Source organism: Amphiprion ocellaris, chromosome 3 (assembly GCF_022539595.1).
Source record: "Amphiprion ocellaris isolate individual 3 ecotype Okinawa chromosome 3, ASM2253959v1, whole genome shotgun sequence".
Lineage (NCBI taxonomy): Eukaryota > Metazoa > Chordata > Actinopteri > Pomacentridae > Amphiprion > Amphiprion ocellaris.
The window spans coordinates 32,574,068-32,599,975 of NC_072768.1; the positions used below are offsets into that span (position 1 = coordinate 32,574,068).

The 25,908-nt window shown below is 41.3% G+C and overlaps 1 protein-coding gene across 13 annotated transcripts; it reads right to left on the reverse strand.

Moving 5' to 3' along the window:
- Nucleotides 1-734: 734 nt before the first annotated feature.
- Nucleotides 735-25,166, reverse strand: cnot1 (CCR4-NOT transcription complex, subunit 1). Of its 13 annotated transcripts, none has more exons than XM_023297817.3 (49): nt 25,011-25,166; nt 23,160-23,458; nt 22,467-22,574; nt 20,537-20,629; nt 20,351-20,419; nt 20,204-20,258; nt 19,364-19,567; nt 19,055-19,223; nt 18,556-18,682; nt 18,034-18,144; nt 17,570-17,740; nt 17,251-17,378; nt 16,842-17,082; nt 16,549-16,668; nt 15,907-16,029; nt 15,626-15,777; nt 15,346-15,496; nt 14,901-15,102; nt 14,437-14,562; nt 13,400-13,524; nt 12,973-13,259; nt 12,811-12,889; nt 12,428-12,673; nt 12,166-12,306; nt 11,893-12,072; nt 11,435-11,551; nt 11,225-11,335; nt 10,944-11,021; nt 10,394-10,571; nt 9,732-9,865; nt 8,963-9,259; nt 8,600-8,740; nt 8,058-8,162; nt 7,739-7,858; nt 7,266-7,460; nt 6,988-7,130; nt 6,647-6,755; nt 6,210-6,379; nt 5,441-5,672; nt 5,103-5,351; nt 4,558-4,721; nt 4,316-4,433; nt 4,089-4,190; nt 3,571-3,744; nt 2,785-2,934; nt 2,515-2,695; nt 2,049-2,181; nt 1,832-1,966; nt 735-1,693 (listed from the first exon to the last, which is right to left on the reverse strand). In XM_023297817.3, exons 2-49 carry the CDS (start codon nt 23,259-23,261, stop codon nt 1,615-1,617), a joined length of 7,125 nt encoding a protein of 2,374 aa, XP_023153585.1. In that variant the 5' UTR covers nt 23,262-23,458; nt 25,011-25,166; the 3' UTR covers nt 735-1,614. The 13 variants fall into 13 exon arrangements, with proteins under 13 accessions (XP_023153585.1, XP_035798622.1, XP_023153584.1 ...); XM_035942729.2 differs by having other exon boundaries at nt 9,732-9,886; nt 12,428-12,682; nt 14,422-14,562; nt 14,889-15,102; XM_023297816.3 differs by having other exon boundaries at nt 20,537-20,635.
- Nucleotides 25,167-25,908: the final 742 nt, after the last annotated feature.

Here is a 25,908-nt window from a genome sequence, read left to right on the forward strand (position 1 = left end):
AAAAACACCCATGTAGGTACAGCATTTATACATCACACTATTGAATAAAAACATAGGAAACATTTGTATCTCCTCATGTTGGACTCCTCTCTTTTCTAAAGGTGTATTTTAGAAACTGGAAGATCCTCCATGATGGTGGATGGGAAGTGATTTTTGGGTGAGAGGATGTGAGAAGTCGTAAGGTTACCCTCCAGAAGTGACTCTAGTGAAGGAATAATGTTCACTGTTTGTTTGAGGGCATTGCAAACTAGCTGCTAGGAAAGTTATAGAAGAACATTCTGGACTCTAATGAGGCATTTCAGACAGGTAAGGAGCAGTGATTTCTGTGGGAGAATAAATCCCTTTGGTGTGGATCCTGCAGACCTTTAACATGCACAAAAAACATACACAAACCCCATATAACACACACCTAATATGAGTTCTGTAAGTCATGCTAAAAGTTAACTAGTGTAGACAGTTGCCATCCAATAACCTCAAACTGTTTCAAAACTGTAGTCCTCTTTTTAGCCATTTATCATTTTTGAGTTAATAGCATAACATACAATTCTAATAAAAACACATTACAGACTTTCATCGGTTTTTAAGCAACACCTGTACCTAGTCAGGAAAACTAATAACATTGAATATTTTACTGTTAAACTGTTTTCATGAACATCAGTGCTTAAAAAAAAATGTAACCCTACCTTTGAAAAACATCTGACCACTATTGCAGCGCTGAATGAACACAGATGCCGTTGCAGTTTGAATGCTTTATTTCCTGTATGTATGCATACTGCAGTTAAGTAGCAAGAACTAAAGGCAAACTAGAAAGGACTACAAAATACAACACATGGACCAATACATTTACAAAACATTCAAAATGTTACAAAATGGGCTGTATTGGTCCTTCTATTGTTGTTCTTCAATTGGGATCTTTATACAAATTGTCAAGATACGATGTTACCATCACTTTGCACAATTTTACAAGTGCCAGGGAGAGACTTCCGGAGCCAGTTTCAAATGGACAAACCATCAGCAAACCGTCTCCACCAACACACCGACACACCACGAGTAGACCCCCACCCCACCTGGGAGACTTAACTACATCTTTCTGTCCCGCTCAGGGATAAAAAGGAATCAAATGAAAGTAGCAGGCGGCTTTTTTTCTTCAATCATCTACCATTCAGCCTCTGAAAGCCAAAAAAAAAAAGTCAGAAAAAAAGGATTTGTGTGGGAGGGAAGCAAACCAAGGACTTTGGTAGTGAGTGAAAATATGTTTAGATGTCTTTACATGTCAGGATACATTTTATTTGACATGTGCATTGCTCTCCACTTGTCTACTCCCCTGTTCTCCCTTTTTTTCCCCAATATTTACATCAAAGCATCAAAAAAGTATATTAAACAGCACGTCCTCATCCGTTCTCGCCATCTCAATTCAGCCCCCAAAGGGATAAACAAAAATCTAACTCCTTAGATCCATGAGCAGTAGTCCTTTCATCCACATTTCAAATGACTGTGGTTGCCAGTTTATCCAGTGCCAACAGTAAAGAGGGAGGTTGTGTGTATGTGTGTGGTGGGGGGTGGGTCAAGGCCACGGCATCTCTCCCAAGGGCTACAAGCTGGCTGGTGCACAGGCTAGCTGGCCCCGGTGCCCTCCATCACCTGCTGGGCCTGCTTCTGTCCCATACAGCACTGGGCAACCGACTGGAAGAGCCTGAGGACACACAGGGAGGAGAAGACGTCATTGAAACGGATAATGCTTTGTTTCTTCATCATGAATTTGACCAAAATTTTCCCAGAACCAGCACCCCTAACGATCAGTTTATCCTAACAAGCACAGAGCATCACCTACTTTTCAATCTCAGGGGCACAGTGCACAAAGTCGTGGCTCCAGAACTTGAAGGCGGGATTCTTGATCAGCTCGATGAAGGTGATGAGGAGACCCCATGGGTGAGGCCTGTTCACAATCAGCCTTTCCAACAGGACCCTATAGATAAGAAGACAGTTTTAACTAACAGAACTTGGAGTTAACTGGATCTAGTAAAGTCGCCCACAGCTCAGAGTCTCACCTGGTGATCTGCTCCTGGATGGCCTCAGTGTTGGCCTCAGCGAACAGATAGAGCATGGTGCAGCTGAAGTAGTGAGTGTGGCTGTTGGGGTAGCGCAGCTGATTGGCAATCGCGTTCAAAAACAAGTACCGCCCTGGAAAGACATGAGAGCAGAAACCTGATCAGAGAGTTCTGCTTTTGGTTAATGGCAGATGCTGAACATCTAAAATCCTATTCTCGAAACACACAACATGAAGGTTTCAACAGGCTTTTCTTATTTGGCTCTACAGAACTTGCTGCTATCAAGTAACAGCCCTTAAAGGCATCTCTAATCCACAAAGTCAAGACAGCCTGTTCTATGTTTATAGACGCCATAGGATGTTAGCCAGATGTTTTTTTGTACTGGCTGCCTTGGGAATAAATCCTCTGCAGAAACCTTTGCTGATTCTATCTGACAGGAACAGATGTGGTTTTTATGTGTCCTTACCCTCAGTGTCCAGGTCCACAGCCAGGTTCTGGAAGATGTCCATGTGTGCAGAGTGGGTGATGGTGCTCATGGACGGGGTGCTGCCCTTGTTGTGGATGTGAGCGATTGCCTGTGTGCCTACGTACAACACCAGAGCGTTGATCAGCTGGATGTTGTAGCGGTTTCCTGGCTCGTTAGACACCTGCGAGACAAAAACAGATAGAATTAACACTTTGTCTTTATTATGCGACTACGATTACTGAAATGAAGATAGATGGTCTCTGGGCTTACCTGCAGGTTGCTGCGCAGCTCTGATAGGAAGGTGACAGGTGAGCGTGTCTTCAGATACGAATCCAGATCCTTCTTGAACTGTGAAGGCATCACGCCTGTGAAGTTGGTGAGGATACGGGGAGCAATGTTGATCTCGCTCAGCATGTCCACCTGCAGGAGGAGCGTTGATAGAACACAGATTTACCACATCATCTGTCTGTCGGCAAATTAAAGCAATCCCACTTGTGTAGAGAGTCACTCAATCCCAACTCTGCGGGTCTAAACCACACTCTGCAGCACCATTCACTCATTGCGCTTTTCCATTAGGACCTACTCGGCTCTGTTCTATTCTGTTTGTGAGGTTTTTCATTAGGACGCAGTACCTGGTGGCAGGTACTATTTTAGTACCTACTCGACTGGGGTTCCAAGCGAGTCGATAATGTGACGTCTACACTGTGCAGGTCACTGATTGGACAGGGAGTGACGACACACGAGAGCGACTCCTTCATGAAAACCAAACCTGCCAGTTTTAAAAAAAAAAAAAACTGGCAACAGTGGCAGTGCGCTTTGCTCTTCATGGAACAACCAGACTTGTACCGTGGGCACAGGTACACCATCGCCTCGATGTCCTTCATTGTTGTGTTGCGTTTGTGTCGCAGACAAATGACGTTAAGGGACTTCTGGGCCGCCCTGCTATGAAGACTCCACCCACAATGAGGTGGCACTCAATTGTAATGGAAAACGACCTAAACCGAGTCGAGTAGGTGCTAGTGGAAAAGCACCTTCAGTGTGTCTGTATCTTCCTACCTTTAGGTTGGGTGTGAAAGGGTCAGGAAGCCTCATGTTGCGTGGGAAGGCACTGAGGATGAGGTTGCGGAGCTGGATGCAGTTGGGTGGGATAACGTCACAGAAGCCGTAATGGTAATCACACAGGAACTCTGGGAAGTCGTGCAGCAGGACCAGGAGCACTCGCAGTGTGCCCTGGACAGTCAGTAAGGACAAACAACACGGGAGCAAACATCAGTTTCAAATTGTGTAATCAAAGCATTCAATCGGAAACATTTAGACATTAAGTAAAGAGCTGCAATACAAGGTTTTAATAGTCATTACCAAAATAAATCGCATAATCTGTTACAATACACAAGCAGACAGCATCATCATAAGTCTTGTGTCATGACATTGACACTGGTCTATCACTGTATGACAAAAAAAGCATCAGTGTCAATTTAGGACCACTTCACTTAGTTCAGTTGTTAATATTTTCTGTCACCAACTGAACAAAATTACCATGAGCCCAAGTTGGAAATTATTTAAACAACAATCACCTTGTAGAGGATTTGCATAGGTTTGTTGAGCTCTACATTCCTCAGGAATGGGGCCAGGTACTTGAAGAGATCAATCAGCAGCTGTGCGTACATGGGCCAGCCCTGGAAGACAAAACCATCAGTCTATTAAAGCAACGTCCATAAATATGATGAACAGCACCAGCATTTGTCTATGAACAAAGTACAGTTATTTATAGTGCTTAAAAATCAGCCTTATGCTTGAGTACCTTCTGCTGTGGTGTGTGCGCAAGCATCCTGGCAATGAAGATGCGATGGGAGATGAGTTCCAACCAGGCGTACACGAAGCCAGGTGCTTTGGTGGGTCTCAGAATGTGAAAGGTGTTGCTGCAGATAAATCACACAGAAAAAAAAAACATCTACAACCTGCACAAGCTGAGCATTCTCTATTCTACAAGCTGAACACAATTCCCTGGCAAGTGGAGACCGTTTAGATTAAATGAGGTTGTACCAGAAGGCAGTGAGTGTCTGGAAGTTAATGGTCTCCAGGACATGTTCAGGGGCATTGAGCTCCAACAGCAGCATGATGAAGATGCGATGGTATGGCAGCTGCTGGAACTCTGTCTGACGAACATCATGGTCCTGGATCAACACGCCAACTACAATACCAAGCACCTGGAAGAACAATGAAAAGTGCGGTCAGTATCAAGATCATCAATCATTCAAGATCACTATCATTAAAATGTTGTCATTCATCCTTGAATTGTGAAGATTATAACTGGGCAAAAATGCCCAGAAAACATCTCAGTTACACTTGAGCTGGCATGGACAACAACACTACTGCATCAATTGGGTCTTAAATTGTCTAATTTCTACGTTTTTGTAGAAAAACGTTATAAAACACTGTTTGATGCTAGACTGGAGTAAAATTACATCATATCAAGATACAATATAATCAAAAATGTAAACTTTACAAACTGTAATTCTTCAATTTGTAATAATGCCATATCTAAATAAAATAAATCTGACAGATTCTTTCATGGCATGCTGCTATACCTTGTTAAGGAGGTTAATTTTTGTCACCGTGTTGGTGGCCTCCCCAGAGTGCTTCACCAGCAGGGCAATGAGCCTCACAAAGGCATCCAGGTTGTGGTAACACTTGGCTCTGATGATGGCTGCACTGGCTGCTGGGTTGTGCTGCTGTTCCGCTTGTGCCCGATAGCTGATCTCCACACACATTTCTGTGCACAGCCGGAAGAACCGTGTGATCAGGTCATCTGTCTTCAGGATGCCCTGCTGGTGCATCTGGAGAAGAATAAAGAGGGGAGACATGAGGAACAAAGAGGACACATGATTTTTGATCATTTGCACCGAACTGATGAATGAGTATTCACCTGGCCAACGAAGGCAGAGAATGCTTTGGTGCTATCCCTGCCTGCAGCAGCTGAGTGATACAGGTTGACCCATTCCCTTAGGAGGTATTCCGCCTTCTCCCTCAGACCGGGAGGATCATCATATTCTGAAGCCTGCGAAATCCCAGAGTGCATCATGAAGTTGGGGCCACCGTGGGCCCGGTCAATCATGGCTTCGTAGTTGGAGCGAACAACATCCATCAGTTGTGGCAGCCTGGTAAGAGGAGATAAAAAGCACAGAGTCAGATTTAGCAACACAGCTACATACAGAAATAAGCAGAGTGAATGCTCATACAGGTGTGAGTAAGTTGTGGGCAAAATTTGAAATGTACTACATGGAATAGACCCAGTAATCCAAAGAAATCCAGTGAAATGTAATTCAAGACGTACAGTGGACTGTGAAAGCAATGCACTAAACCAAGCAGTGGTGCAGATAATCATAATTAAGCATAAGCATTTTCTACTGGGACTCCAAACTGTTTCTGCCATGAATGTACGTTTCTGGATATTGGCTCTCAAAACTAGTTAAGATGTGCTGCTTTTGAGACCATCTCACGATGGAGATATTTGGAATGCTGCACTAGATGCTACTAAAATTTGTGCTAGAGTTCCGTACCGCTGGCCAATCAATGTGTAAAAGAGGGTCTGAATGTCAGATTGTTTGTGCCAAAGAATTAAAGTTAAGAGAAGCCTTTCCCTTTCTGATGTCAGAAAGGTGGCGTGTATGAAAACCATTGTTGTCACTCCTTACCCCTCAGGTGCGTTGGCTCTGGAGTGTGCACAGGTCCTCATTAAAGTCTCAATTGTGTGGAAGAGGTCAGCTTCTGTGACATGGCTCACGCTGCGTTCATCTACCAGCAGCAGCTTCACTAACTGCATGGCAAACGCAACTGCCATGTAGTGCAATCCATTCTCCATTGACTGAAAGAAAACAAAAAAATCTATTGACTGACTGCAATTTCAAACTCTACTCGATTAGACAACAGGACTTATTTAACAGAACTTGCAGAATAAACAGTGCTCATGTACCTCCATTTTTTTGTTGCGTAAACAACTGGATTATTTAAAAATTTATGTGATGTGGAAATCACGGTGTTGAATAGGAGAAAGAAGACCTGACCATGCATCAAAGTAATAAACTAAAATATAAGAGAATAAATCTATGAACAATTAAGTAAAAGTGTGTACCTGTGCTAGGTGCAGGTCATACTGCTGCATATTCACAAGATGGTTCCTGATCAGAAGCTCCACTGCTTCTACGTTGTATTTGTATTCATCACGGCATTCAATCAGACACCTGTAAACAAACAAAGCACGCATGTTACACATGACATGTGTTTTAATGTCCACGGACAGCAATGTAAAACCAAATCAAATCAATAAAGTATTCATATTTACAACAATCTATCACAAGCCTCAACAATTGATGCTGTATTAAATGTCTAAAAGTCATATCAGCAACTATGCAGGACATTCTGGTCAGAATCAAAGTGACTCAAGAAAGAAACAGACATTAAAGGTGTCCTTACCTGGTAATCTGCTTATTGCACCACTGTGGTCCATAAGCACGTCCATCCTGCAGGGCTTTAAGCACCAACAGGTGGCACTCTCTGTAGCGAAGCAGCAAGTCAGCATCAGCCCCACTAGTGGCATCCAGAAGACCTTCCACCGCCTGGAAAAATAGAGAAAGCACTTTAATAAAATTCAGATTAGTCCAACATTCTGCTACTCTCACACCATTTCTAAAAACTGGAGTCCTGAACAGACTGGCCATCTGACATTTAACAGTGAAGGTTAACTGTCCTACCTTCTGCAGTAGACCAAGTGCAGCGATGCCATCTCTGGAGTTCCTGGCCAAAGCCACAGCTTCCAGCAGGCTCCGTAGGGCTTGAGTCAAAGGATTCATGGCGAGGGCCGGAGGGATGGCATGAAGATGCTGCTCCAGGTCCGCCATGCATTTATCGTAGATCTGAGCGACATCATCTGTTGCCCATGCCTGTTGCTGAGATACAGAGATGGAAGCAAAGTGTACCGGTTAAAAGCTGCAACACACATTTCTTGGCATTAACACAAAATCCATTTGGTTGATAGTTGGCTACTTGTGTGCCTCATAGAGTGGATATTCAGAGAATGGAATAATATTTCAGGTTATTAGTCAAGATTGGCACAAATGAGAGAATAATTATACTATTAAGCACTGTGGTGCCTAATAGCATTCTCCTCTTTAGTCATTTAAGTGAGGAAGTTTGTTTTTTGGGAAGTCACAGGAAATAGACTTACCTTCATGGGTTGCGCCAAGAAGCCAGTTGGCTGGGAGAGATCGTTACTTGGTAAGAAACCTGGAACATTTCTGGCAAACTCCTCATATACAGCCAGCTGCTTAGGGTCCACTCCTCCCACCTGTAACACATACATTTTTTTATTCAATAGACGACAGAGACGGTTGACAATGGAAAATTGCACTGAAGGGTTATCTAACTGGACATATTGATCAGATACAGCAACTGAGGTAAGAGTAACTCATGAGTTGTCTGATGCTGCAACCCATCATCATAAGTCTTTTTTCACTGTTATTTGACTGGATGCCAAAGTTGCATACCTTGAGTCTGATCTGCTCTGGCATACGCTCAGCCTGGTAAGTCAGAACAACAGGATCACAATAGCGACGTCCTTCTTGCCGTGCGTGCTTCCTCAGCTCAAACTCCTGGAAGAGTACAGATCCGATTAAGAAATTGGCCAGTAGTTTATTTTTATTTTTTTAAATATATAAAAAAAATGTACACAAATAAAAGAACACATTTTGCAAGTGTGTAAGCACCAGCAAGGCAGTCTATAATAAATCAGAGTTACACTAGCATCATGTTTAGTCACCATGCTGAGGAAAAAAAAATAAAAATCAAAAGAACTCAATCAAGCAATATGCATATTTCTGATTTAGTTGTAATTAGCAGAAAATGTTCCGACTACATTTACCGCGGAACTCTTTTTGGGGCTGATGCCATAGATCACTTCTGTAATTAATTATTGGGTTCCACTTCATTAAAATGGTGCATCTGCTTTTACCCGCTTCATGATAAGGTGACACTAGTCACAGAGTCCATATGTAGAAAATACATTTATATTTCTGGCTGCAAGGCTCACCGTGGCTAGTCTTTTGTCCATTTCAGGGCCAGCCTTCTCAACAGCAGTTTTCTGAATGAAGCAGCAAGCCAATTCACAGTTGTCTTGAGCAATCCTAGCTGCAGCCTCTTCCATCATTTCCCTCTGCTGGGGTGTTGGTGCCTGAAAGAAATGACAAATTAAGTTAGAAAATAAAAAGGATATATGTCATCAGACGAACAGAAGAAAGGATCGGTGTGTAGAAAAAGAAGGTGGAAATGTTTTGAAGTACTTAGATGAGTTAGTTCACACCATTTCAACTACAGCACTCTCTTTTCTTGCCTCTTTATATCACATCTAACACTAGTCATTTAAGACAAGCTTTCATGTTGGCACTGAGCTTACCCTAAGTGCAGCAGCAAAGCTGTTCTTAAGGTTGGTGGCAATGCTCATGAGCAGTGGCTCGCGGCAAGTGATCATGGCCATGCCAGCAGTGAGGTTTCTCATCATGTGGTGGGCAGCCACACGCATGCGGGACTCCTCCGAATCCAGGGCAAAGTCCTTCCTGATGATCTGTTCACAAGTTGTCATTGCAATTTTGATAGACCGATCCACCACAGGGTGCACAAGCTCCTGAACTGCCCGCTCCACCGATTGCCGCACACATTGCTTCAGCTGAGGATGAGCCTGTAGCAGTGGGATCTGAAGAGAAAGCACAAAGGAAACATGACTGAAAATGTCAAAGGAAAAATTAAAGGAAAAAAAAAAAAAGTAAAACATATTTCAACAGGAGATGATGATGGATTATGGGTTTAATGTCTCCATGATGTAAATTTTGTCATCTCCTAAATTAACAGAGGCCCTAAGAGAATGTCTCAGTGGCAAAAGCATGTGCCACTAGTTTTATGCACTCTATGTGTAACATGATGTATGTACTTCATTAAACATCTTTGTTAAGCAGTTGCAGTTCTTATTTTTCCCTTCTTCGTGTTGTCTGGCCAAAAACAAAACAAAGAAGCTCTTCTTCTTTTTGGCAGGAGGTCACATCATGTCTAGTGTGCATGTGTGGAACGCCTTCATGTGTGCATACCCCCGGCTATAGTATTTATAGAACCATGTGCAAGTCCACAGCTGTCTCCAGACACTGAAACCATGAATGGGCCTTTATACTTACATTGACATTTATATTGATGTGTGGTGCCAGGCCTGCCAAGGCATACACATTGATGTCGTGGTAACTGAACTGTGGAGTGGGAGGCCCGGTGGTTGTGCAAGTGGTAGTGGTGGCAGCTTGGGTTGAGGGAGGAGCTGCAAATGGAACAAAGTCTCCTGTTGGTCACAAAACGCTTATTTAATCACAAGAGAAAGCAGATTATGCAGACAAAATCAACGAGTAATCATACAAGCAAAAAAAAAAAAAAAACAGTAAACTTTGCAAAATGAACAAAGAACAAATGAAAATCTGACATGACAAAACAAGGGTAGGTGATATAGTTGAAATGACTATCATAATCATCAACACAGTATGTACTTTATGTTGACAATTAAAAATGTTCATCCAACTGAGTCAAGTAATGTTATTTCATTAGTTGTTTAGGAAAGCTAAAGCATTCATGCAGTTTTGCTTTCACACAAGAAAAAGAAATAATCCATGACTCCACACATTTCTCTAAGGCTTAGTGCAAAGCAGACAGTACTTGTTTACTTTTTTAGCTTATAGCCAATTATCCTTGCCTAATCTGAATAAAGGCAGGAAGCTCCAATATTTCAATATTTCACATGCAGGTTTAAATTAAGAAGACAATGAAAAAAAACTGAGAAATATGGAGCAGTCACCTGTGGTAGAGACTGGCAGCATCTCCTCTGGAGGCTTTGCCTCTTTCTTTGGTGCAGACAGCTGCTCCTCCAGGCTCTTCAGCTTCTCTTTGTCCTTCAGCAGGTTTCCTGGCTTCAGATCATTGATGTCCAGAGACAAGTTCTTACATAGAACTTCAATCTCAAACTTTAAATTCAGCTGCAGTAAACAAGAAGAGAGTGTGAGCAACAAGTTCACAAATATTTACTGATTCCTTTTAATTATATTTTGTTCACTTCCCCCCCTTGAAGTTACTGGTAAATATGTTCATATTGCCCATTAAGTGATAAAATGAGGGCATAGACCATTTAGCCTTAAAGTTTCTACAGATATTAAATATAGCTGACTTACATTAACAAGTTACATACATCGCTGCTATGTAGCAAGAGGAGTGCATATCTGCTATTAAACCACAAATGTAAGGAAATAGTTGTGGCTCTGGTTACTATCATTTAGCTGGAACGGACTTCACACTCTTCTCCAAGAACAACTTGGGTTTTTAAGCGGCTGCAAGAAAAAGTAATACGTTACCTTGAGGTCATGTTCTTGATGCAGCTCAGCAAGAACATTCATGATGGCCATGGTCCAAGGATTCTGGGGCCTAAAAACCTGCAGTATCACAAGCAAACTCAATGAAGAATCCAAGAGTATCACGCAGTACAATCAGATTTATTTTGGCCTTGTGTCAACTAGAAAAAGAGTTTTTGTGTCAAGTATACTGTACGCATTGATTTTTCTACATAAAATATAATCTTTTAATTGTAATGTCAAAAAGGTGGAGCAATCTCTAAGTCTACCCCTATGTTGCTTACCATGCTACGCAGACTAGACTCCAAAACTTTGGCCACAAAGGGAACCACATAAAGTAGCTCCTGCTGGCCTTTCACATAGGCTTCCAGTAGCAGAGACTTGACTTCCAGATCCTGACAAAAAAAAAAAATATATAGTTTAGCTCTGGAGCAGACAGGAGAAAGTGCACATCATTTTACGACAAAACTAACAAATCTGTAACAAATTCTTACTGTATAAAGGATAGGCTTGTTTTTGGCCAGTGTAATCATGCCCAGCCAGTGGCCCAGGTTCTTCAGCAGGGAGCGATCAGAGAAATTGGCAGCTGCCTTGTCTGAGGTCAAAAGCACCTGAAAGAAACAGAGGAGGAAAGCGAGTGTTAGCCTTTTATAAATTCTGATTCTGTTAAGTAGGATAACAATCACATTTATGAAGCATAGTTGTGTGCGGTTCGAAGACATGCAGTTGATGCACGGACTATATGAAAATTTCTGCCTTTTATAAACTGGATACATCAGTGATGGGTGACCAATATGTGTAAAGGACTGACAACATACTTTTACACGAGGCAAGTTTTTGACACTTCAGGATATCAAATTTACAGTTGTCACTAACAGGATAAGAAATAAAATTGCTGTGCTTGTGAAGCCCTGAAACTGTCAAGTTAACATGCTCTCCCACAAAATTTTACCTTGATATTTCTGTAGGTTTCATTGAGAACCATCTTGACAAACTCTGGGTTTTTGAGCGTGTCCAAAAAGTTAGAGTAGAGACTGTGGAAGTTGGGCTCAATGCTAACACGCTTCATCACCAGGTACTGAGAGACCCAGGGCATGAACTCCTCTTTCACCGTCTCTTTCAACTCCTCAACCTGAGAAAAAATAAAAGTACCGCTTTTAAAACAAAGCATCTTTTAGTATTAAAGTTCGCTAGATATAGTCGCACTGTGTCAATATCCCTCTACCTTCTGTGTCATGTTGGACTGAGAAAGGTTGTTGAAGATAAAAGCAATCTTCTCCTGGACATTCTCTGGAGGCTCTACAATCCTTTCAGTTTGGTCAGTGGCCACTAGCAGAGTGTCGATGTTGGTAGTGTTTATGGAAGGCTGCAGGTAAGAACAAGGACAATCATATACTTCACATACAGTGCACATATAGAAAAATAAGCAATTCTGATCACTGACTGGACATCACGTGGTGTTCAGTCATCAGCCAAATGAAACTCACAGGTACATCCTTCTTGAAGCTGCTTGGTGTCGGTCTTGTGATGGTGGTTGTCTTCGCTACTGTGGTTGTAGTCGTAGTGGTGGTGACGAGGGTGCTGGGCTGACCAGGCTGCGGGGCTTTGAGGCCAGCTGGCTGCTGTGACTGGGCCTGCGCTTGAACTTGTGCCAGTGCCAGGCTGCCAGGTGTGGTGATGGAGCCCTGCATCTTCACCGGAGGGTCCCGTGACTGTTGGCCATACTCGATATACTGCACACACAGGATATTTAAAGGTACAGAGCGACAGATTTAATTTATCTGAATGTGGGACACCTTGTCTGTAGTCAGAGACGGGACAGACAAAGACTTGAAGAATTGTGAATGATAAATTAAGGAAAACTGATTACCTCTTGTAAATGGTGGGGGAATTGCAAGAAGTGAGCAATTGAAGCCAGATGTTGACAATACTGAGGGTAGTCCTTTAGTCTAGAAACACAAATGAGACGTCATCTTCATGTAAGATGACTGACATGTTAACACTTAGCTTGCAAAAGAAAATATTTCCGTACCTGTTTTTGAACCTATCTAGGGCAGCAATTCCAAAATAATACATTTTGGATCCGTATGGTTTTCTTAAGGCTTCAAGAACATATCGAAGGGCCAAGCCCAGGGCCATGTAGGTGACAAGACCCTTCTCGATAATGCCACCAAAAAGGCAGGCAGTGATGTGCAGCTCCTTGTCTGGGTATTGGGGGAAGAATCTGTATTCCTCAAACAAGTTCCGAAGCATGCAGTTGAACACCTCTCGCTCCCGCTTGATGGTTGAGTCCTTGAACCTTTGCAGCATCTCCAGTACCTGGATGACGACAGTGATGTAGTGAAATTTTAGTGACTTTGAAAGCAGCTAAAGTATCAAAAAAATAGAGGGGTCAATCTAATCAACCAATAAAATCCATGTGTATTTTGACAAGAAAGAATCATAATACCACTACTTACTTCATCCACAGACATGGTTGGGTGAGGTGGGTGGTTGTAGATGCGCTGGAAGTAACTATTTGCTTCATCGTCTATCTCCTTACTAAAGTGCTGGTTTGCCTCGGGCCACACCTGAGAAAGGTCAGCTGAAAAAAGGGTAGAAAGTCATTAAAATTGTCGTTCATTTCAATGTTGTAATCTGCCGCTGGTGGAGCATGAGCCAAGTAATTCAAACAGCTGAAAATCATTGCGTCATCAAGTGATACACATTAGGCATCAAAAATATGGCGTAAGATAAGTCAATGAAATTGTTTTCCTGCTTTAGCCACACATCCAGGCTAAAACAGCTTTTTACTCCACCCAAAACAGTGCTTCTTCCAAATGACTTCCTAAGCATCTTCATATGGTAACACTAGCTTGGTGTTTCACTGTGTAAAGGGTAAACAGATCAGTTGCAAAGCAATGATCTACGTCTGCCCAGTGTGTGTTGATGGTTGTGTGACAGTGACAATAAGCGAGTGATCTCACTCAATGATACATTTTTAAATGTCAACAGTCAAAAACACAGCAGAGCTGTTTTCATTTACATGGATTTATGTTTTGTTGAGGGTGAATAAAAACAGATTTGGCTGTTGAGATCTCTACAAAAATGATCTAGAATCATTGATGTGGAGAAAAGCCAAATATTAAAAAAAATAGATGCCTTACTGCATGTACAATCTAACTATTGCAGTCAGGTTAGACCACTTTTTGATGCTTAAAAAGTTCACCAATCACATTAAAGTGGGGCTGTCAGCATAAGCAGACAAGGAATGGAAGACTGATCTGTATTTCCTCTATGATTAACAAAAGGTTGAGTTTTTGACATGAATGATGAAGAAAACCAATTTAAAAATTGTAAGAGTCTTTACAGTACTCATGGCAAGAACTTGGAAATCAAAAATCAATCAATCAAAAAGATATTCATTGTCACTACAGAGGAAACACAGTGCTGAGCAGCGCAGGGCGGGGCTCTCAGTCACACCACTACCACCACCACTTACAGGCCTTCATCTTACTCTGCTGAAAGGTTGTCGGGTTCAGGCCTGGTGTGCTCATCTTCCTGGTGCCAAAAGGGTCAGTGCTTACTGTTGGCATCCCCAGGCTTGAGCCAATGCCAGAGCCGATGCCTGAGCCCAAGGGACCTGTAAGTAACACAACACTTCAGTCATTTCAGTCCGCATTTACATTAGCTTTTGAACTATTGCGCTTTCCACTCCGAATTTGGTTCAGTTTAATATGACAAATATTAAGTGACCAAACGGTTTTCTGCCAAATTTACCTCTTCCATAATGTTTTCCTGGTCACATAATATTTACAGCCGTACTTAGTGTAACTACAACTAATCTTTCTGGTCATATTTTCACTGATGCCAAAGAACAGAGACAAATCGCATTGGTGGTGTAGTATGACTTGTTGTTTGAGTGTGAGCATGTTTGTATGAAAGGAAAATAATCAAATAGCATAGTACCAGAGTCCATACCAGGGAGCTGCGAGGCGAGGCTGCCAATGCCCCCAAAAGGTGTGCTGGGGTTAGGGTTGGACAGTGGTGGGAAGGCCTTTGCTGGGGACTGGGGATTACTAAAAGCTGAACTCAGTGAGGTTGGAAAACCCTGCATGCTCTGAGTGTGGGAGGTGGCTGTGCCCCCAAGGTTTAAGGAACCCATGCCAGTCAATGGGTCCATCTAGAGAATAGCAGGAGAAGAAATATAGAGAGTATATAATAAATTTAGGTTGAGTCCGCAATACAAATGCAAAGCGTTTTGCAGCAACATAAAAAACATGGATTCTGACAAAATTGTTACAATAAGTCATATTTCTAACTTTATAAGTTATACAGATCGGCTTTGTTGACACCAACTGCAAAGACGATAGAGAATTTCCTGATTTGCCTATAGAGGTATGATGTGGCTTTCACATCAAGATACCTGTACAGGTGAGATGGCATCCAGGCTGCTGGTGCTCGGGGCGCGTCCCTTTGGCATAACCCCAGGGGGTGGCTGCCGGGCTTTATTCATTACATTGCTGCAATTGGCAACCATGGTCAGGATCGTCTCTGACAATTCCTGGGACACACTCCTAAGGAAAAAGTAAAAACACTGCTAATGTCAATAAATGTATCACTCTATCAACATTGGCAGTCTTATATAGCCAAATTACATACAACCAATTCTGGCCTCAAATTCAACTCTGGGTAAAGTCACTCACCCAGCACAGGATTGCAAGCAGGCCAGCATGGTGGCTAAAGTTTCTGGGGGCAGCTGGGCGCTTTTGGGCTGGTCCTTGTCAGGGGCCAGGCCTCCCATAATGGATGGGCAGCGCCTCTTCAGGAATGTCACACATGCCTGAATGAAAGGTTCCTGATACAGCAACACAAAATAAAATCATTGTATAATACAATGCTTTCAGGGTAATATGCTTAAAATAAAATTGGTATTACCAAGAAAATATCCATCAATAACTGCTTCTCGATCAAACAAAAGACTTACCCCATGTTCTCTTATTTTGTCAGTCAGCCATTTGTCAAGTTTGAGGTATTCACGGCGGGAGGCAAGTGCAGCAAGGTCAATAACAAAGGCAAATGGAGTACCATTCAGCAGCATCGATAGAGACTGGAGGAAGAAAAAAACGTGTTCGGCATCAGGAAAAGTACACCTATAATCATGACTAACATCCAAATAGGGCTGGCCCGAATAGCAGTTTCTGGGCTCCAGATATTCAGCCCCGATTAATGACGAATATGTGAATATTCGGTTTGCTTCGTGTTTCACCACCGTCACAACCGAATATTCGGGTCCAGCCCTACACCCAAAGTTTTTCAGTTTATCAATACTTCAAATCTGTTTGATTATGCCAGTCAGATAATACAGGTCAAGAACACTCACTACTGCTACAAATCCAGTGCATAGCTTTTTTTTTTTTTTTTTTGATTCTGTTTATGTAACAATTTAACACTCTCACATTTAGGAAAGAATACAAAGGATATACAGTATGTCTGAAAATCCACTTGATAAATTACAAATAGAAGAATGAAAAAAAAAACATGTCAGGAGCATGTCAAGGGATAGCAAACATGTTTGCCTCTGAACTATTGCCTTAAACTAATGATTATGTAATGAATTTCATCAAACCTTCAAGTCCTGGGCAACATCCAGGATGCGAGATAGCTTGGCCTGGTCATACTGCTCCCCTCTCATGTACCACTCAGCCATAGAATGCATAATTAGCTGACGAATGGAAGGAGACTGACCCTGGTAATAAGAAAAACATGCTTTATAAGAATATTGTTATTTGAGTATGTAACCAAGGAAATAAAAACACCACACTTACTGACAAAGTAACAAAAAGACAATATAATTCAGGGTACCAAAGCAAAACAGGCAAAATATGATATTTGGTGTTGAAATAAGCAAACAAGACCCACCTGTCCATGCCAGGCATAGTGCAGGATAATGGCTGAGTTGGGGTGGTTGCCCAAAAAGATGGGCATTAGGGTAGAGATGAGCTCATGGCGCAGTGTGTGCCAGGAGGTGGAGATCTGCAGTAATGCCAGCACCAACATGTCTGGGCAGTGCTTGATTGGGAAGCTGAACAGCTGCTTCACCTGTTCGTACTGGCCCACCTCAGACAGCCTAAGCAGGCTCTCCACCAGATCCAGACTTTTCCTGTGAACAGTTGCAGACATTCAGTCAAACACATCCAAGCATCTGCAAGGTTTCCTTTAAATGACAATTTCAAATGAGCAGTTGAACGACATGCATAGCAATAGCACTTCAATATTAAGAGTTTGCAAGAACAAAGCAGGAACACAAAGATAAAAAAAATCTCCTTACCATGTTGCAATCTCCCTGTTGTCATCCTCTGGTGGGGCCTTAAGGATGTCAATGGCCACAGTGTGACAGGGGAAGTCAGCAAAGCAGAACACTTCTGGGTTCATTAGCGAGTGCTGAATGAATGACAACTGGAAAAAGGAAGAAGCAGTCAACCTTAACTACTCACACTGCACTGTGTCGAGACAAAAATCAATTCTCATTTGACATTACAATTATTTACCACTTCTATCTGACAGCCATAATTCCTTTCAAACTTGCCACTACACTTAAACACTTGAGAAATAACATCATCCTGATAGAAAATATATTGTTCTGTTACCTGTCCCTCGGCGTGTTTCCACGGCCGATAGATGAGATCAACAGGGAAGACTTCCATGCCAAGCCCCCTCTGGATACCATACACCACTATGTGCAAGCCTTTACTGTCCCGGATTATAAAGCCTGGGTGGTCCAGTTCGTATGTCACCTCTTTGAAGTTTAGGTTGGGATTCTAGGGTACAAACAAAAAACTAACACTGAAACCACAGTAGCTCTGAACACACAAAAACTGATTTCTGCAACATTCAGGCTCTGAGGATCAGACTCATAAACACCGTAGCTATCAACTTTTAGACTGATTGCCAACGTGCACAAATGTGGCTTAAATTGCACAAAACATTGCAATGGATTCATTTGTATTCGTCTCTCTCAAAACAGTACATTTTTTAAGATGTTGTCTGTGGCTGTATGTTGCTTTTCAGGAAAAGTTCAAGTTTACACTGAGAACAGCTGATGTTCACTTACCACTTCTTTGACAATGTCGATGAGAACCTCAACATTCCACGTATGTGCCTGTGAACCATCGTTCTTGTCCTTACCATCACTCCAGATTCCACTTCCTGGAGCGGAGATGGACTGTAGGAGAAAACACAAACACACTGAAACTTAAAGCTCTGATGTATGAAAAGTTAAGAATCCAAAAGCCAAGTCAGCATTATCCAGTATCTTTAATATCAAAATTCTTCAATCATTTCCAACAAACAGCTGGGATGAACAAGTTGTCTGCTACACTGCCACCCACCCATGTGGCAGAAAGGTTAATGCAGCAGACGTAGGTAAGACTGACTGACCCTGCATCTTTTACGATATATTTTCTGCATAAAAATAAGTAAACTTCAGAGGAGGCAGGCCTAGTTAATGTCATCATGTCTGCACCTCTTGGTTTGTGGGAGTCTGTGTGAACACAACCACACTTCAACACCAATGAACTAATACGCTTCATTTATTTATCCAGTAACCCAAACTAGAGAAGTCAAAGTGTCTCACCTGTAGCGGAATGCCATCGGTTAGGCCAGAGTGTGTACGAGCCATCATGCCCAGGACCCTGGCTACCTGGCTGGCTGTCACCTCTCTCACCCCATATTGCAGGATTATGTTTCTGCACTCATCCAGACTGAGGAGACAAATGGGACAAAACGAGTCAATGTTGACTGTGATCCATCATGTTGAACATTCAAATATCAATTCCAATCACTTGGAAATTCTATGCTGTCAGCAATAGGATAGTCAGCAAACTGAATCTTTTTTGAAGTTTGTAATCAAACAAATTCAGATTTGTGAAATAAATACTTTATATGAATTGTGTACTCTGTGTTGCAGTCATTTATTTTGCATGCAGCAGTTGAATATACCTTACATGGTCTTTCAAATGGTTACTTTACATTCACAAACATGACATAAAATTATTGTAGACACGGGGCATTTTAAAAATTTAAATTTCAATGAGTTAATTGTTGATACAGCTTAAAAGACATCAGAAATTCACCTTGCACAGAAGCCATAGCCAACTTCTTGAATGAATTCTGCAAGAGAACTCTCCATTATGGTCTTAGCTAACTCCCCCGAGTCTGGTAGGATTCTGTCCATGAGAATGTCCCGTTTTTCAGGGTACAGCAGTGGTGCGAGCACCACAGGACAGCGTTCCTGGGGGAAATCTGAAAGCAAACACACAAACAAATGTGGCACATTGCCATTTAATTGGTCTGATAAAGCCATATATGTTTAATTCTAAATATCTATATGATTCGCCATCAGACTCAAACAGATGCAACAAATTTTCACTGATCCTTCATACCTCGGCAAAGTGTCTTAAGGAAGGCGTCAATCTGCTCTTGCCCTACCCCACTGGCTCCCTTCTGGCCAAACAGTAGATGGGAGAGCAGTAGGTGTAACACCTCTATGGCAATGTCCTGGAAGCCACCTTCCTGGTTTCCTCCGAGATCTGCGTCAACGTATGACCGCAGGAGATCTGGAAGTTTCTGCTTGATGAACTGCGCAGCTGAGAAATGTCCATAAACGACTAGTTAAGCCAGCAGAGAGACACTTTTGTGCACATTTGTTTTTGCTAATGAGACCATGTTGAAAGCATAGTTTCACAAATATCTCCACCTCTTTATGATCAGGTGTTACCAATCTTTATCACTATATAAGAAAAAACATTCACTTAATAACAAGGAAACCAAATACAACTGTGAAATGCAGTTATTAATACACACACTTACAACTAACAATCTATGTTTCCCAAACTAACCATGAGACACACAAGTAATTACAGGCTCTTTTTAAAGGCAGCATTTGACTCTTAGTAATGATAAAGGATTTACGTAGTCTCTATTTTAAGTGCAGACTATTCAAACATTCAAACCACTTTGGAAACATTATCACATGTTCAATGGTGTTTAAGAGTCGCAGAATATTTATATAAGATGGATATTTCAGCCAAATTAAATCTTTCCATTATAAGAGCTTGGAACTCACCATTTTATCTGTACAAATCACAGGTTTATGGCAAATATGGAAAGCGTTTTGATAAATTTTAGTACTTTTCACTGTCACACATACTGCTGCTTTACCAGGATTTCAGATTATGTTTGCTGCAGGTTTAGATATGTGAGGCTCTACTTGAACAACTTACCAAAACCACGAAGGTCTGCGTTGCTGGAGTTGAGCAAAGCAAGGCCAAATATCACCTGGGAAAATAATCAATACATTTAAAATACATTCTAATATACATTCCCATAGCAGATAGACATGAATGAGGCGTGCTGCACAGCTGGCTTACCTCTTGGACCTTGCTTAGCTTAAGAACTTTACTCAGTTGAGTGAATAAGTGGGCCGATGGCTTTAAACTCTGAAAGACAATTTAAGTCAAACATCTTAATTTCGAATAAATGTAATTCCTTCATTTGTCTTTCTCACTCAAAAAGATTTTAATTGCATCCCTGAAATTGTAGCATCTGCTCCTTACCTTCTGGTAGTGCAGAGGATTGTCAATGGCGTAGCACAGAGTAGAGATAAAGTTTGGCTTTGATATCAGCGACACACACTCCTGGATCAGAAACTGTGTCTTGGGCAAGTTGAAAAGCAAAACGTACCGAGAAGAAGAGAGTAAAGAGAGCAGAAGCAGGTGAAGTGTAAATTAGGACAATAAGTCAAACAGAACTATCAGACAATAAGCAGTATAAAATCACTGACTACTTGATCATGAAAAATATATATAGTAAGCAAAGGGGTTTATGAAGATAGGTTTCCCACTGACACCGTTTTGGGATGTGCAGGCAAACGGAGGAATTAAAACACATGGTATCACACAAAGCTATGTTTGCAGGACTTGACTGACTCAAATTTTGAAGTGATGGCTGCAGAATGATCAATATTCAAGGAAGTAACTGGTGTCAGTGCAGAGAACATAATTGTATGCGTCTAGGTATTCACAAGCACAGCTTGTCATTAGAATATAAAATAGACTTCTCTTGCAGGTTAAATAAAAACTGTTAGACTGATCCAGGTATAACATTTTTAAATGCTGCTCAATAGACAGACTGCATCCTAAAATGGCAATGAGCTGTGCAAGTTAAGTGTGGTTTCAACTAGGACACTACTATTTGGGAAGAGTGAGAAGCAGCCACATAAAGTAAACTTCCTAATTTGCTGGGTCAATTTATCAGATTTTGTGATGGCTTTACATATTATGGCATGAGCTCAACAGAGGTCGTGAGAAAAGTTTGTCTGTCAGGCTCTATGACCAGTGCTCAACCAACCAATTAGCGAATGTCAAATCCAGAGTAATTTCAGTGTACTCTATGACAGCTACTGGTATTAGTACACTCAAATTTGATTGAGTTGAAAGAAAAGTTCCGATATTGCCGGAACTGTTGCAACAACACTCAGGCTACTTCCAGTTTCTAGTTTATTTTGCTGGCAGGCAGTGCTTTCCTATTCATTGCCGAGGGCAGTTTCTAGCAAAAGGCTCAGTCTAATATCAAACACTGATGATAAATGTACAAATTGGTGGGAGATGCGAAACAAAGAAATTGTGTTATCACAATAATCTTACTATCCATTTGATTAATTTTTCCTTAACACAGGGCCTCTACAAGACCAGACCAGTCATCCAATCCTGCCCTGAGTGAATCTGTTTCTCTTGTGAAAGGAGATATGAAACTACCAGAGCAACAAAAATAGATGTAACTTTCCTTAAATTTTAAAAGTTGCAAACAAATATTTATTTCTTAACCATTTTGATGCAGTACTACACTGCCAAACACTATAAATCCAGCAGGATAAACTGAAGATCCTTCTTTTAAAATACTACCTAATACTTATGGGTGACATTACTACAAAAACTTTTAAGTTTAAGGAATGGTTCAGTTTTAAAACTTCTCATGGCCCAGTAGGCATTGGTCATTACACAACACTTGAAAGAATTGCTATGTTGGCCCTGCCTACCCTAAACCATCTAACACTACATGCTTTCATTTCTGTTTGATGTGAGCTCGAGATGTCTGCTGTCTATTAATTTTTAGCACGCAAGTAAAGAAGTTTGTGTGAATGTAAGAACAAGCATCTCATACCATTGTCATTCTAAAAAAGCCATTTTTCTATATACTTAATCTTTGAAGTAATGTGTTTTCAGCCACATGGCTGGGTACACATCCTCGATATGAAGTGGAAAATTTTCAAAATAAATTCAATTTCCAATATAAGTTGGAAAATTTCACTTTCAGTTTAAAATATGAGAGTGAAAAACAGAAAAATTAACAACAAACACTGGCCGTGAAATTATCTTTCCCCGTGTTATATAATTAAAAAAAAATAAATAAAAAATTATATCCAGCAACACAACAAAGACCTAAGAAAAAATCCGTATTCTAAATGTGTTTCTGATCAAAAATTACCTGGTGAAAGTCCTTGCCACTGCTTTTACCATCGCCACTGAAATCTACATGGGAGAAGAGACAGCGTAATAGATGCCTGTCTGCCTCAGGACCGTGACGATTTACAATCTGGGAGAGGACAAGAAAAATATCAGAACATTTGGACACGGTATATTTTAAGAGTCTTCACAACAAAAAAAAAAATGATCATTAAGTCATTTAAATTTTAAAACACAGGTTGTGAGTCAAAGCTATCCAGACCCACTGAAGTGTTTCCAGATCTATTTGTAAAGAGGTCTGTCCATGTAAAATGTTAGAGCAACACACAGACAGTAACATAAATTCTTATTTGCTTTATCTTTCACTCAGCAAACAGCAGTAAAAATCTGGTAAGGTCATCCAGAAAAAGCCAGCTGACCAAATCCATTTTTCTTAAAAGCAAGTTCATTAAAGGTTGTCTTCAGATTAGTGCCTCATGGTCTCTGTCTGAAGACTCTGTATTCATTGAAACACTAAGCCTGTGTTGTAAACGGCAAAAATTATGAACGCTGTCACAGAAAAAGGTTCATTTTGGGGCAAGACAAGCACTGTTTTAGTCTGGGCGAAAGGTTGAAACAGAGGGAAAAATTGGACTTTACAAATGTAACTGGCTAAATGGTAAAGAAATCTGCTGGTAGATTAGGGGGCACATGTGACGTCTCTGCCATCACTTACATGCTGTATTTCTTGCTGGCTGGCTCGGTAGTTTTTCTTTGTTAAATTGTCCACCAGATAGCTGATTTGAGACAAAGCCAGCGAGAGCGAGTCAAGATTCATTGCTGGTTGGGGCGGAAGCAGGCGGCCGAGCACGGCGCAAAATCACCATTATTCCCCTTTAGTCACTTCAGTGATAGGTTACTTCTGCTCCCCCCCCCCAAAAGGTGTAAAAGATGTTGGCTTCCAAATGTGTGTTCCTATCAGTGGCTCCCAGTGCTAGTAGGTAGAGTCCTTCAGTTTAAAATCAAGTTCAGCATCTGTAATGAAAAGACAAAACATTCAAAATTATTTTTTAACACATGCATAAATCGCTATGCAATGGAAACAAAAAGGAATATGTTTGTGAGCCGCACTTAACATGGGAGTGCAGCTTGCTTTATTGCAGGGCAATATTTACTATCCACTGACAACACAAACTACTGTGACAGGCTTGAGGCCTACTTGGATAACAGACATTAAAGTGCAGTTAAATATGTTTTAACGTCTGCTGCCCAGCCACGTAGTTGCTAATAAATTCCCGAAAGTACCGTCAAAACGAGTTAGAGGTAAGTAATTTGGTACAATATCCTCAGAGATACTGCAGTGTTACATAAACTTATCGTGCCTCTAGATTGTACTAGGCCTCACTAATATCAAGCACACAGATACAAAGCCTGATTAGTCTCTTATCGAAATAACCAACAAATTAAGTTGCATTAAGAAAACGAAACGGTGAGTTTCTGATGAAAAATAACCAAAATTAGATTTTTAAAAAAACACTGAAACAAAGACCAAGCTAACGCAAGTTAGCAACTCTTGACAGTTAAACACTCGTGGGCAATTTAGACGTTGGTGGTCGTTAACCGGAATCCCAATTTTAGCAGAAATCTTAATTATATGTGACAAAGTTAATGCGAGCTAAAGAGTTCACAACAAACGTCACCTTTCTGGGAACAGGCTCTGTGGAAAGTCGGAAAACCAAGCTAACTACTCCAGCTAACATCACCATGACGCTGATAAACACTTTAAGTTTAAGTTGCCGTTAGCCAACATGTTTACCGAATGTTAGCTAGCGTTAATATTAACCATTAAAATCATTACACGCAATTGTTTCCTTTTCCAAACGTTAGACTTCTATTCTACATTCATATCTCAACTTATGTGCACAACCTGGCCGTGGCCAATGTTTAACATTAACCTATGAAATGTTCCCAACTCAGTGTAGGCTATGAGCTAACGCTAATAAATTAGCATGTACTCGAAGCTAACGTTAGCCGCATGAGCCCGTGTCAAGCTAGGGAGTATGTAACGGGCAAAACTGTTAAATTTGCACATTATCTCATTCTTCAGTATACACCTGATCACCTAATCAAATACTAAGGATTTGAAGCCCACCTTTGGCCGTGAGCCTGTAGGCCGTTGAGTATTGCGGATGTGTTTTGCGCGATCGTGGCAGGTAACGTTAGCATTAACCTTGCTAGCTTATTTCTCCGGGCTCCGACTAGTCTGTGGAATCGCTAACACTACAGTTACAAACGCCAACTATCTCGGAACAACGCTTAACCCCTACACCGAGCTAATGTTAATATCGTCTCCAGCGCCACTTACACAAATACAGTTACAGAAAACTATACATATCTCACGAAAATAGTTGCGAAATTGAATAATTGTTACTTTCTTGATGTGACCAATATGACAGCTGCTTCTCAGCAAATAGACCGCCCCGAGCTGGTGGCTAACGGCCATCCTCCGTGTTAATATCGCTGTTTCTGCGTTCTGCGTAAACCCTGTCGACGGCTGTTTTTTTCCCGAATGTGTTAGAAGTCTCACCGTGCTCCCAAGAAAGTAATTCAGATCCTCATCCCTCCTTGTCTCTCACTACAAACTTGGACGAAATGGAAGGGTTGCTGTGCCTCCAGTCCAGCTTGATTTTCAAAATAAAATGGCGACTGTCACCGCCGCGGCGCGCTCACGTTTCGAGACGGGTGCGTGAGATTATTCGTGCGACACGCAAGGTACCCGCAGATGGACACCTGGTTCCACGCAGACGTATGTCTGTTATCAGTGTTTCCTATATTTTATTAATTTCAAACGATGGAACACAAAGAAAATCACTCGTGGTTCTATAATTCTTTTATGTAAGCAGGTCTTTTTAGTTTCATATTGGAGGGGGAAAGAACAATACCTAATGGAAATTCATCCCACTGGAATGTACAGCTGTTCTGGCATCTGTATAACCACGTGGAGTGCGCTTTATAGGCTAGCTGTTAAATGCACTATGCATTTTTTTTTTTTACATCCAGATCAATGTGCTTTGCATATGAAGCAATTGTACACCTATATTTTTTCTGTAGTTTTTTCTAAAATCTTGCAGAAAAAATAACCCAGATGATGTAATTAGGGTTACAAATTCAGAGAGAGGAATTTAAAATAAATAGCTAGAGACATGCTAACTGATAATATTTCAAATTAGATGTTTCACAATAAGCATTTCATCCAGAACTGCCGTCTTCATGGTTGAATTGCTGCAGAGAACTACTACAGCAAAGATCAACAAGAAAAATTGAATTGCAAGAGAAACATGAGGACTAGATGGCAGATCTGTGGAAAAATATGTGCTTTAGTCCAAATTATGTATTTATGTTTTTTGGTTGCGAGACACAGAGATCTGTATCTGTGGTTCTCTCCGCAAAGCCTGGAGGTGGAGGTGTGATTGTGTCCGGGTGTT